At 42.6% G+C, this 13749-nt stretch overlaps 1 protein-coding gene across 1 annotated transcript in view; it reads left to right on the top strand.

Moving 5' to 3' along the window:
• The first annotated feature begins 8342 nt into the window (after positions 1-8342).
• The window catches only part of HSDL2 (hydroxysteroid dehydrogenase like 2), a 35204-nt gene continuing 29797 nt past the window's right edge, over positions 8343-13749 (top strand). Inside the window, exons 1-2 of the mRNA XM_018561148.1 lie at positions 8343-8437; positions 8656-8750. Of these exons, the coding sequence (XP_018416650.1) occupies positions 8435-8437; positions 8656-8750 (98 nt within the window). The 5' untranslated portion in view covers positions 8343-8434. The remainder of the gene's footprint in view (positions 8438-8655; positions 8751-13749) is intronic.

The following is a 13749-nucleotide window of genomic DNA, read 5'->3' as shown; positions in this document are numbered from 1 at the left end:
GAGGAAAATCCCCACAAGGAGAACAGAAACACTAATTAAATACTGAGAGAGGTTTCAACCCTACACCAGGGTTGAGCAACTCTGGCCCTCCAGCTGTTGTGGAACTACAAGTCCCATGAGGCATTGCAAGGCTGACTGTTACAGACATGACTCCCAGAGACAAAGGGATGTTGGGATTTGGAGTTAAAGCACAGCTGGCCATCCCTGCCTACAGTATATTTTTTGATGATCCTGCCATGAAGGTCCTTGCTCAGACACTTGCTAACTCCATGCATATTTTGGCCCAGTTGGCATTTTACCCCAGGATCTGAGCACTGCAAGGCAAGGGCACTGTGCTGTCAAAAAAATTCTAGCCTTCTCTGCAAGTAATGAGATTGTTCTTATATTTGTAATTATTAAATTACACATTAAATTTAAATTAATTATCTAGTAGCAGACATGAAACTGTGCGAGACAAAGAAATTGTGCAATGAACTCTTATACTCTCAGGCCAAATAATATAAAGAATCGTACACAAAGGGGTGTACCGCTTGCACAGGAAAATGCTTTGTGAATGAGATTTGCAGGCATTATGGCCACTAGAGACATCCAGTGGCCATATTGTGCTGTAAATCTCTTTTGCAGAGCTGTTCACTGTATGAATGGTTTATAAATACACCCCAAAGTTTATGTACAAACCCTATTTATTTAAAAAACAATTAATATCATTGCAGTGCAAGCCACACTTTGAGTTCAGACTTGAGATGTAAGCATGCCTGCCATAAAGCGTAGCCAAGTCTGGGACCTTGACCTTGAGAACAGGTAAGTAGTACATCTTGGTCAAGAATGCACCCCTAGGTGTCAATATCACCTGAACTGAAGTCACAGCCCTTGGTCAACGAAGGAACTGCAGCTTACTGATGAGCCATCATTTTGTTCACAGAGCTCAGAGTTGCACATTAAACATTGCAACAAAGGTTCGGCTCACAAAAGCAACGCACTTTTTTTTTTTCATCACTAATGCATTATTTGCTTTTGTGATTGAAAATGTATCTTTCAAGTCACTAGTGACATTATCACGTAGATAATTTTTCAGCATGTACAAAATTGTAACAGTATTTTGACAGTCAAATTCACAAAGATTATCACATGGGTTATCGTTTCCTAAAATACCTCCAGCTTCCCAGTGAAGACTAATGTTATAATGATGTGTTGATTCATGAAAAAGAAAAAAATAAAGCTTTCAAAAGGTAAAGAGGAGCATAGGTTTTTTAGCTTACATTTATGAGGTCTATTCACTTGGTCATATTGGACTTATAATTAGCCCTCGTAGTCTCCAAATCTCTAAATGGCAATGGAAAATGTTGTAAGAAGCTGTAAAACAGACTTCACAATCTACCTTCCATTAACACAATAATTTGACGACAGACAGAGACCTCTACATTCCTCTATCAAATTATTGAGGTCATTTCCTTAGTCTGCTCTTACCTATTATAAGGCTATTGTCATAGATTTGAAGAAAACATGCTTATGTAATTTCATTTGTGTAATTGTTTTCTGTGGAGTTACGTTCAAATGTGACATGCCTGAAATAAATCTTCATAGGTCCCCTTAGGTCTACCACACTGTTCTTAGCATCATACGTTTATTCATTTGTGATTTGTTCTGATGATTAAATGCCCATGAAAAAGACAGACGCTAATGAAGGGGTTGCTGCTGAAAGCAGACGCTTGTGACGTACTTGCTTCCATGCATCTCTGATTGTATGATGAGTTCGGCAGCATACAGATATCACAAGAAGGTCTGTAAAACAAATGAACTATTTAAGCCCAAAGCACATCACAACATATCCAGTAAACTCATAATGTATCTCTGCTTTTGTGGAGTTGTTATGAACATGACACATCAAACTGGAAAATCAGGTCAAATATAATAAGCAAATCTCTCTTTCTTCTTCCATGTATTAAAGCAAAACTCTGGGGAAATTTCTTATTATAAAAAAAGTTATACTCACCTGATCCTCGGAGCCGGCAGCGCTGCCGCCAGCCTGTCTCTTCCAGCAATGGTATGTCCCTCGTCTCCTCACGTCCTATACACACTGTATAGAACATGATGATTTACGGGACCATAGACCGCTGCAGTGGAGTTGAAGAGATGCTCCAGGGACGGGTCTAAGAGCTGGCCAGCTCTGAGAATCATGTGAGTGTAACTTTGTTATTATCCTCCCTAGATCAAAAGGAGAACTTAACCCTTGCAGTTCTGGGATAACCCCACTGCAAGGGTTATTATTTTTAATATTATACAGAATTCATATAGCGCCAACAGTTTGTGCAGCGCTTCACAATATAAGGAAGACACTACAATCACAATACAATTCAAGACAAGATGGTAAGGAGGGCCCTGACCGCGAGGGCTTACAATCCAAAAGGGAGGGGGAAGTGATACATGGGGAGGTAGCTGTGTGGGGATGAATTGTTTGAGAATGTGATGGTTGAGTGGTTAGTTTGAGGTGGGATAGCTTAATAGGGTTAATAAAAATGTCCCCAGAGTTCCTCTTTAAATACTATGGTGAAATACAGTATGTTGCCATATGGAGTTAGAAGTATTTGGCATACTCTGGATTTTTTCGTGCCACAGTCCATGAATGCCTATGCGATGACTAATAATGAATGAAATAATGTAACATCTGCCCTACTAGTGATTCCTGGTAATCTGGAAATACATTTCCAGAGGAAAATAGTAACTTTTAGCACAATTAAAGTGTAAAGCCATTTGTTCATTTTGGATTCAGTAGGGAAAGGTTAGAACCTCTGCCTGGCTGTGTCTCCGCTTGGAACATTTACCCTCTCTGTGCTCGGGAGGACTGAATCTAAGGGAAAATGTGAACTTTTTAGTTGTTATAGTTACTACACAATTTTGGCAAAATATAAATGAAGATACTATGTCAAGTAAATAGATACCAAATATATCAGGCCTCAAAACTGCAGGCACCCACAAAGCGGTAACAAACTACAGTGCATAAAATGTTACCTAATATCTACAGCCTATTAATTCAGAGTTAACTTTAAATAATGCTCCTAGAATAATTCTTCTCACTCCATTGTGTGCGGCGATACCTAATATATATTGTGCAATCTGTGTTTATGTAAATGTGTGCTTGTGTGCGTGCACCCTAGGTGTGCATATTTTCTAGTATGTATGTACATAATAAACTTTTGTATTTATTTTATAAGATTTTGTTGTTTCACGATTAAATATTTATATTTTTTTACCTTAACTGAATTGCTATTACAAGGTAGGCTTATAAGCACCTATGTAATAGCATTGTGCAGATGACAGGTCCATATCGCCTGCTGCTCACCATCCTGAAGTATTTTTTGTGTTTCTGGACTCCCTGGAGAAGCCCAATGTTCCAAAAATATGTGAAAAAGTATTCTGACCCTATAATGTACTCCTAACCAATAACCTAACCTTTACACATAACCCTAAACCTCAACCTATCTTTACGCTGAAATCTGGGCACAAAAATGAATCAAAATGTATTCCTCAATAACCACAAAACATATAAATTCACTTTGTGTTGGTCTTTTTGTGCCTGATGAAGTAACCCAAAGTGGGCCCAAAATGTTGCCTTTCCTGTGACAAAATGTACAATGCATCAATAAAGAGGACACTTGATTCTGGTGTGCTGGTGACATACTGAGGCAAATTTATCAAAACTGGAGCACACAGAATCTGGAGCAGCTGTGCATGGCAAGCAATCAGCTTTTATCTTTTATTTTCAAAGCTTAAGTGAACAAACTGAAGATAGAAGCTAATTGGTTACTATGGACAACTGCTCAAGATTCTGTCTGCTCCAGTTTTTATAAATTCCCCCCATTGTGTCTACTTAGACATGAGCGACGCCATCCGCAGTCACCTCAGCACCAATCCCCAAGGGGTATACCAGTAAGGAGTACGGTGGAAAATCCATTGGACTTTATTGCAGAAAGCACAGAGGCAAGGTTTCACACTGGATTACTGCAAAGATCTGGAGGAAATACACATAGCACGCCTAGATTCAAGTGAAAATACATATGACTCTTATATTAAGCAAAAATTGCTTATCCTGGAGTTCAGCCTTAAAGAGGAAGTGGAGTGGACCCTAGAATTTGTGCCCAAAACAAGACAGCCAGAAGACAAAGTTTTAGTCACCATTGTCGCCTGTGGTCTTTCTACAGCTGATCTTTTTACTGACTTACCATGCCTTGTTCTGTGTCTCTTTATGGAGGTGACCATTTTGGCATTGGCAGGGTTTTCCTTAATAATGTCAGTGCTTCTAGCAAGAACAGTGAGCAGCACAAAAGTGACATCAAATCTCTCTCAACATCTCCTAAAACTAACAATCAGAGGCAGCAGTGCCTTAGATCTCACACTACAAATATACATACAGCTACAGGAATGCCTAGATACCCTCACATACCAGAAAGCACATTGCAATATTTAAGGTGGAATTCCAGACAAAAGGTCATTTTTTTCACAATTAACAATTCTAGATGTTGCCTAGAACATAGCAAACTCTTACCTTTTTGAGTTTAGGTCCACTTTAATTTCAAACCCGGATGTTTAATTAGGGACCTTACTCTTAACCCAACTCTTAAAATTAACCCTCCTTTTGAAAATTATACATATGTTTTGGATATGTTACTGAACCAATGTATTTGACATTTTTTCAGTCACTCCCAAATCAATTATGCAGATCAGGAATAGTGACTTCACTGTGATTTTACTTGCTTGATGCTTGTTCCAGGACTGATAAAGTATTAAAGCCAGAGACAGCCAGGCAACATGCCCTTTCAGAATGAAGTCAGCAATAGCAACCAACATATTTCTTTCAGTAAAGGTTTCCTTTAATCATTAATACCATTTAGTAGCTTTTTATATATCTCCTACCCGGAGCTGATTAGCTGTAAAAGACCAATCAATGTAGCAGTTCAGGGATGTGCTCACTAAAAGCTTTGTAAAGACAAAAACTGTCTTACTTCCCCAAGGAGTGAGGACGACGCCACAGTTAAAATACAGATGTGGCAAACCTTGGAAAGCATCAGATAAATGTTTGGCACGGCCAAGACCTTCCCAGAGGAAATTAAAAAACACATTTCTCACAATGAAGTCTATATTTATAGTCTGTGTGACGACCTCCTAGTAATGGATGTTATTATTCATAAAATATTCAACTGGAATTGATTTTTCTATGTGCCTGCATGGTAAATGGATATTTTGAGGAGCAGATTATTCTACAACTGCTTTGCAAAGGCGAATTGATCTGTAGAGGAATACAAATAAATTGCCTTATCAATGCAGAGGAATATATATATACTGTATATATATATATACATATAGAAACATTTTTTAATACTGCGGGTGGAAAAAAGTCAAAGCAAAGACAGGTAGATCTCTGAGAATGATGAGCAGAAACATATCTGCCCATCTACTGTGGTGTTGGATTATGCCACTGTTACTCATGTAACTTGCATACTGTATTAAAGTTGTGCAGGTGTATTTGGCCAGATTGCACATATTTTTTCCAACAAGCTAAAAAATGTAATTCAGTAATAATGAATGTTTCCAGCTATTGAAAGTACTCATATATACCCCTAGTGTAAACTGAAATAAAGGTGTAAATGGTCCTTTATGCATTTCCTAAACCGCAAGCCTTCACCCGTTCTATCTCCCCTTGGTCCAGGACAGTCATTCCGCCACTGTGGATGTCTGAATGATGTGACATCAAGTGTAGTGCTGGCTACTAATCCTCCCTCAGCGATGCTGCTACCAGAGTGAAGAGGGTTACTGCATTTTCTCTGCTGCTTGCTTCTCCCACACACATCTCTGGCTCTAATCCTTACTCACCTGCACTCAGCACATGGCTGACTGTCTTTTGGACCCTGCTCCTTAGGGATAGGCACTAGCAGTGCTAGATGTCAGCTTCTGAATACAAAGCTACACTGGCTGTTGGCAGCAGTGAACAAGTATATTTTAGTTGTAGGGGAAAATAAAGCAAGTATTCTACTTATTATATATAGTCATGTTATTTTATTAGATATATGAATTACTTCAGGCTGGTACCCTCTTTGAACCTCCTGCCCTCCCGAAACACTTGCTTGCACCACATCCTTTATTCCCCCTATTTTCTGCTCCTGTAGACCAAGCTGGGAGGAGAGGTTCCCACATCTGCCTTTGTCTATGATGTGGGGCACAGCTGTTGCAGGATCCTCTCCTGGCACCAGCTGGATGTCTCCTGTACACTACAGGAAATGGCTGTCAAGCTGGCAGCCCAGCCTTGGTAATTACGTTGGGAGAGCCGTTGTAATCAGTGGGGCTGCTCTGTCAGTGTGACAGCCCAGTCCCACTCTATATTTAGGTGTGCTGACAGCAGTCACCTGTCCAAGTCACACTTGCAATATGCCAGCAGCGATAGAATTGTTAAACACTGCAGAGAAAATACTCACCTGCCTCCATGAGTCGCTCCTTTGCTGACAGAGACGTATTTTGTATTGCAGTTTCGGCACTCGGGTACAAAAACGTGAGCAATCACTGACCTAAGGGCTTCAGGGATTCCCGTGTCAGGAACTTGCTATTATGAGCTGTCACCCATTCAAGTTAATAATCAGGTGACAGCGGCCGCATATGAAAGCGGCAGAACGCTGGCACTCCGTATCCACTATCTTTGGACGCACGATTGATGCATCCAGGGATAGTGATTGATTCCTAACTGCATGTAATCATATCACATACCATTACATACAGAGTGCCAGCGCTGTCAACCTGTCAGCCGATCATTAACATGAATGGGTGACAGCTGCTGCATGTAAACGGCAGGTTAGGGATTCCTGCTGCAGGAAATAGCAAGTTCCAGATGCAGGAATGCCTAAATGCACCTAAAATATAGGTGTGAATGAGGCTGTAACTTGTAGTACCATCACTGTTCGGACCTCTGTATCTGCATTGGTGTGTAATTTATTGCTGGGATTTGTAATTCTGCGGTTCTTTATCATGTGTATTGCTGGGATTTGTAGTCCTCTATAGCCAATCATATTCTGCATTGCTGTATATTGTATTGCTAACATATGTAGTCCTCTATAGCTGATGGTATTCTGCATTACTGTATAATGTATTTCTAGGATTTATAGACCCTCTACCGCTTGGTGATATTCTGCATTGCTGTATAATGTATTGCTGGGATTTGCAGTTCTCTATATCCAATCGTATTCTGCATTGCTGTATAATGTATTGCTGAGATCTGTAGTCCTCTATAGCTGGTGGTATTCTGGATTGCTGTATCATGTATTGCTGAGAGCTGTAGTCCTCTATAGCTGGTGGTATTCTGCATTGCTGTATCATGTATTGCTGAGATCTGTAGTCCTCTATAGCTGGTGGTAGTCTGCATTGCTATATAATGAATTGCTGAGATTTGTAGACCCTCTACTGTACAGCTTGGCGTTAGTGGCAAAATTACCAGGGTCGCAGGTGCAAACGGGCCCTGGCGCTACAGAGCACTGAACTATGGTTTGGTTTATGGGGGGGGGGGGGGGAACTAATGAAAGACTTGCCCCCGGGCGCCTCTGGGTAGGTCCTCATATTACATAGTTTTGATAGATCTAAAGTTGATTGCAAAGAGTTTGTATAGTCAGAATGTAATGCATATGGTGAGCCTCAGTGATTATTCATAACAATCCACGCTCCCTTAAAGATGAACTCTGGGTGCAAATATTTATTTCAAATATATCCCCCAATATCCACATAGCCTGTGCAGAAAGCAAAGCTGCAGGATCACCCACTACAGCAGGGGTGGGGAACTTTAGGCCTCCAGCTGTTATGGAGCTTCAAGTCCCATGAGGCATTGCAGGACTGACAGTTCCAGGCATGATTCCCAAAGGCAGAGGCATGTTGGGATTTGTAGTTAAAGCACAGCTGGAGGGCTGGAGGTGACCACCCCTGCCCTACAAGCTGCCTGCGGAAAACTACAGGAGACAGGAGGAGAGAAGACCAATCAAGGAGAGAGAACAGCAGTGACAGGTCTTTATTACAGGAAGCTCCCTGCTAATTCCGGAGTTCGCCTTTGACTAAATATGCCATAAACCCATAAACACTTTCCACTCTCTTATCGACCTATAAATGTTTATATAATATATATTTGCTTTGAAACTAAGTTTTCCGCCTAGAACCAATATACACCGCCCGCATTAGAACTGTCACACAGCAATAGCATCCGCCCACAGCAAACCAGAGCTGCGAGTAGTTCCGCCCCTCCAAGCGTTCCAAACCTCGTTTTCACTCCACGAGCACTACCAATCACATGTGAAGAGGTTAGGTGAGGCGATCAGCCATTGGTGGAGACGTAGCACACTTGTTCCCCTGTGAGCAGCCTCGTGGGTGTGATTATTCGGTCAGTCAATCTGGAATTAGGTGACCGGTCATGGTGAGGACTTCCTGATCTGGTACAAAGGTGTATGGCATACTTGCTGTGCGATTGACTGTCAGCTGTGTTGGTGCTGGCTTTTAATGCTGATTACTGTGTACAAATGCAAACGTTTTGACCTTTAAGTCGTGACGTTACTGGTGAACTTGAAAATGTGGAGCAAAGGGCACCAGTAGTGTATGCCATTAAAACTGACTCGTCCTTTTTCAATATTCCAGATACCCAGGCTTACTGCAGCAACCAGCTCCCTCAGCTATTGCAGACTTGGAAGAAGTTTGAGCTCATACACGGGCACCATGCTGCCAAACTCAGGGTAAGCAAGCAAGCAAGCAACAGTGTGGATAAGAATTAGCATAGTATATATGACATGTGAGTAGTGCAAAGCAACAAGCCCGCACTGTACCTACTGAACGACACATGGCATATTTGCTTAGAAATTGCATGAGGCAGCTATATGCTTGGGTCGAAGGATTCTTCAACAGTAGCTGTTACAGTGTGGACTGCTGTTTAAGTTCAAAATAAATAAAGCAGATGTTCTTTGTTTGCAATTATCCACTGTCAATGTGTCACATCAAGAAACTGCATTTGTTTTTGTGCTCCTGTAATCAAAAAGATAAATATAGTACTGTATCTGGAATTGGTGTTTGTTGCAGTAGTGTAATTGGTGATGTGCAGGGTTTGGTGCTAACCTATCTTACCTATGTGCATCTCGCCCAATCAGTTGAAGCAGGTGCATTCCCTGACCCTTTGATGGGAGGTGGGGAGTCAGTCACAGCTTTACACAGGTTTGGGCGAACTGGGTTCACACAAAGCCCCCACGCATGACTATATGTGATTCAAGGCTGGGTTCACACCAGTCTGTTTTTGTAAGGAGGAGGAGTCGGTTGTCAAATGAGACCGAGGTCGTCGCCTCCATTCACCGCCCGCTCAGCCTCCTGTGAGAGCTGATCTAGGATGGAGAGCGGTATACAAACATTCACAGGGCTATTCACAAAAGGGTGAAGAGTTTGGAGAAGGCAGGAGAAGTGAACCATCTAGGACAGGGGTCAGCAACCTGCGGCTCCGGAGCTGCATGTGGCTCTTTCATCCCTCTGCTGCGGCTCCCTGTCCAGGTGTTCAGTCCTGGAACAGCTGTTCTGTCCTGAAATGTCACTTCTATCCGACTTTGTGAGTGGGGTGGAATGTGAGATTTGCACTCACAGGGTCGGATAGAGGTGACATTTCAGGACCAATCAGCTGTTCCAGATCAGAACAGCAGAGAGCGTTGGAATGCTTGACCTATTGGCGGTCACACATTCCACCGCCAAAAAACTGGGCGGATTACATTGAAATGTGTGACCACGTCACCGGTCACACATTGTAATGTAGTCACAAACTTTGATAGAACACCGCCATTAGTGGGGTACGGCCGGTACCCATGTGAGGGGTCTGGGCAGCCTGGGGGTCCTCTTACATGAGAATCAGCTGCACTAGGGGTGGCATGGCAGAGGTGACAGGAGAGGGGATTGAGGAGCCCAGGCCCCAGCAGCAGCAGGTAAGAGGAGTTGGGAGGAGGTACAGGGAAAGGGAACCCGGCGACCAGCCCACCTGAGGCCCAGCAGAGCCCACCGTAGAGTCTCGGATGGGCTGTGCAGGATCTATGGTATGATCTGCAGGGTCACTCTCAGCTGGGCTCTGCAGGTCTCAGGTAAGCCCAGAGTCCAGTGCGCTACAAAGCCCAGAGTCCAGTGCGCTACAAAGCCCAGAGTCCAGTGCGCTACAAAGCCCAGAGTCCAGTGCGCTACTTATTTTCTATTGTAAAAGGACAATATCAGAGGTCTGTTTAGACCCCCAATATTTCCCCGAAGCCCCTAAAACTAAAGATAAAAATACAAATATTTAATAAAAATATTTTAAAAAATGTAAATGTTTAGAAAAAAATAAATACATATATTTTAGGAATGTTAGAAAAAAAATGCATTTCAGCCTGACACATTTTTTTCATTTCGGGACACCTCTAGTACTTTAGTTACACTTTGTAAAAACAGTATTCACCACTATATATGGCAGGCAGTAAGGATGCATGGTCTCCGTCAGGCTGGCCAATGCCGATCCTAATGATTAAGCAGCGGTATCTTGCACAAAGGAAGCCTCGTACAGTTGAGGGAATGTCACCTAAAAAAAAGTTCTAGATCAGGCCTTTGTATGTCAACTGTAATGTTCCACTGCCATCACAAATGCAAAGTCTGTTTTATTCACTGCATTGAGTGATGGCAGAGTATCCCAGTGTAGACCAAAGAGGACTGCTTAGAGCAGCGGTTCTCAACCCGTGGGTCGCGACCCCCGTCGGGGGTCGAATGACGATTGGCACGGGAGTCTCCCGCTATTAGATAGCAGCTCCCGGCCGCCCGGGAGAGAAACACTTTTTTTGCTGGAAGGTTTGCTCTGCTCGATCGAGCAGAGTAAACCTTTCCCTGCGATGGTTCTTTTTTCTGACATCGTGGGCCACAGGCCGCCCGCCGTAAGTCAGAAAAAAAAAACACCATAGGAATGCATAGCTAGATTCCTATTGGCTATTTCACTTTGCAATAGCAAACTAGCTATTGCAACCGCCCTCTGCTGCTGCCAATCAACAGAGGGGGGGCCTGAAGTTCTCCCATCAGGTCCTCTTCCAGTGATTGACATATGTTTTTTTTGTTTTTATTCTGACGGCGTACGGCGCCAGTGGTTCTCAAGCTGTGGGTCGCTGTGTCATTTCTGCTGTGCTAGGTGAGAGTCCTCCTCAGCCCTCTCCTAGCGCAGCAGTGTCAGTTCTCCTGCCACGCAGCCAGATGTTGCTGCAGCAGCCGCGTCATCTCTAAATTTTACAGTTGGAGGTCACCATAACTTGGCAAATGTTTCCAAGGGGCCCCAGCCCTAGAAAGGTTGAGAACCATTGGCTTAGAGAATATATTCATAATATTGATTCAAGGATCAAAGAAAATATGATACACGTGTTCTTTCATTAATATAAATTTGCAACTCAATGCAACATTAGTCTTTAGGCATTTTTGCAATGTCAACCAACATTTGGCACTTATAAAGAACAGTTTTTTTTTTCCTGCACCGGTGGTAAATTTACCATGTGCACGTTTCGCTGTACATATGTGAAGCAGAATTGTACTCGCAGGCTTTTTTTTTGCTAAGAAAATCTGTCATTAGAGAAACATGGAAGATGCCATTGCTGATCTTTTACTGAATATGATAATTGCCTATCTGGTATAATAACCTCCTGGCTTAAATAAGTGCAGTGGTTTTCAACCTGTGTAACCTCGGGACCCACATTTTTCCTTGGTCATTAAGTGGTGACCCAAAAATGATTAATTTCTGAGACATTTTCATTTATTACACAAAACAACTTGTGCACTACTCAGCAACGTATATATATGCACATTTTAAACATTATTGTGGGTATGGAATTGTATTGTGGGGGTTTGGAGCTTTAGCAGGGGTTAGGGGCAGTATTGCAGGCAGGGGCGTCACAAGGGATGTGTGGCCCACACAGATACCATCAGAGGGGGTGACACCGTAATGACTGACAGGAGCCAGATGCAGTCCCTTTATCAGACATAACAATGTGACACATGGTCACATTTTTGGTGAAATATACAAAATGCAGTTACATCGAGTAAATAGATACCAAACATGTCAAGTGTTAAAATTGCATGCACCTCAGCAATGGCGAAAAACTATGCTTCACAACATTGTCCATAGGTGACGTTTTAAAAGCCTGTACAGGTCATCAGTTTAGCGTTAACCATGAATTATGGCCCGAGAATTATTTCTCTCACTCCAACGTTCGCGGTGATACCTAACATGTTTGGTGCATACACATGAATGCCCCACCCACGCATGTTTATTCTCATGCAAATGGTGGGGTTGGTTTTAATTTTTAAATATTTATTTTTTATGACTTTAATTTTTTCCCCCTTAACTTTTATTACTATTACATAGGAGCTAACAAGCTCCTATGTGATATTGTATTAAGGTGACAGGTTATGGATAGTTAAAATCTCCCATTAATACTACGGTCCCCACCCTTGCAGTCCTTTCTATTTGTTTAAGGAGCTCAGTCTCTATCTCTTCATTAACATTGGGGGGGCCTGTAACAAACTCCAACAATTACCTTTGCGTTATGCATACCAGTATACAACTCGACCCATTAACACCTCAGCACCATCATACTCACCATCAACAAAGTCCTCTTTCAAACTCACTTTTGGATCACTTCTCACATAGAGACAAACCCCGCCACTCTTTAATTTTTACCCGGTTTCTCCGGAAGAGAGCATAGCCAGAAATATTTAAAGCCCAATCGTGAAGAACCAAGCCAAGATTCGGCATTATAGTCTGACCACTGTTTGATATATCTGCCCCATTATATTCCATCTTTCCCTCGCCCCTCAATCCTAGTTTAAATACTACTCCAACCCTCCCATAAACCTCTCCCCCAGCACAGCAGCACCCCTTCCATTTAGGTGCAGACCATCTTTAGAATATATATTGCACCCCAATGAAAAGTCAGCCCAGTGTTCCAGAAACCCAAAGCCTTCCCTCTTACACCAGGTCTTCAGCCATGTGTTTAGTTCTCTAAGCTCCCGCTGTCTTTCCTGTGTTGCGCATGGCACAGGCAATATTCCAGAAATTACCTTGGAGGTCCTTCCCTTCAGCTTGCAACCTACAGTAGTTCTTTTGAATTGATTTTTAAGGATCCTCCATCTTCCATGTATTCTGTCAATGGTCCCAACATGGACTAAGACAGCTGGGTCATTCCCAGCCCCTCCCAGTAATGTGTCCACCACATGCCGAACCCTGGCACCAGGGAGACAGCAAACCATCCGGTTGAGGCGATCCGGGCGAGAAAATATATTATATCTGTCTTCCGAATTATAGAATCCCCTATTGCCACAACCTGTCTAAGCCTTCCTGCATTACCCTCACCACCCGGACTAGATGTGCTGCCCTCCCGGCTGTTAGGGGTAGCAGTGACATCTGCCAACTCTGAGTCTGCCACCCGCACATCTTCACCCAACTTAGAAAATGTGTTTGGGTGCACAAACACAGGGCTGGCCTTCCTCTTCTGTAAGCCCCTGCCACTCCCTCTAGCTACACTAACCCAGTAAATACTTGCTTACTAGTGTGAGAAATACTCTGGCACTCCTCATATTGAGTTTTGTGTAATGGGCTACCATGTGTTATGCACACATTTTAAACTCTACAAATGAGACGCCTCTCTAAAGGCACTCATTTGCTACTATCTATGGTGAAGTAAATGTATTCGGGTATTATTGTAC

The sequence above is a fragment of the Nanorana parkeri genome, unplaced genomic scaffold, assembly GCF_000935625.1.
Source record: "Nanorana parkeri isolate BGI_ZX_2015 unplaced genomic scaffold, ASM93562v1 scaffold504, whole genome shotgun sequence".
NCBI lineage: Eukaryota > Metazoa > Chordata > Amphibia > Anura > Dicroglossidae > Nanorana > Nanorana parkeri.
This window is presented reverse-complemented; position numbering and strand designations above follow the sequence as displayed.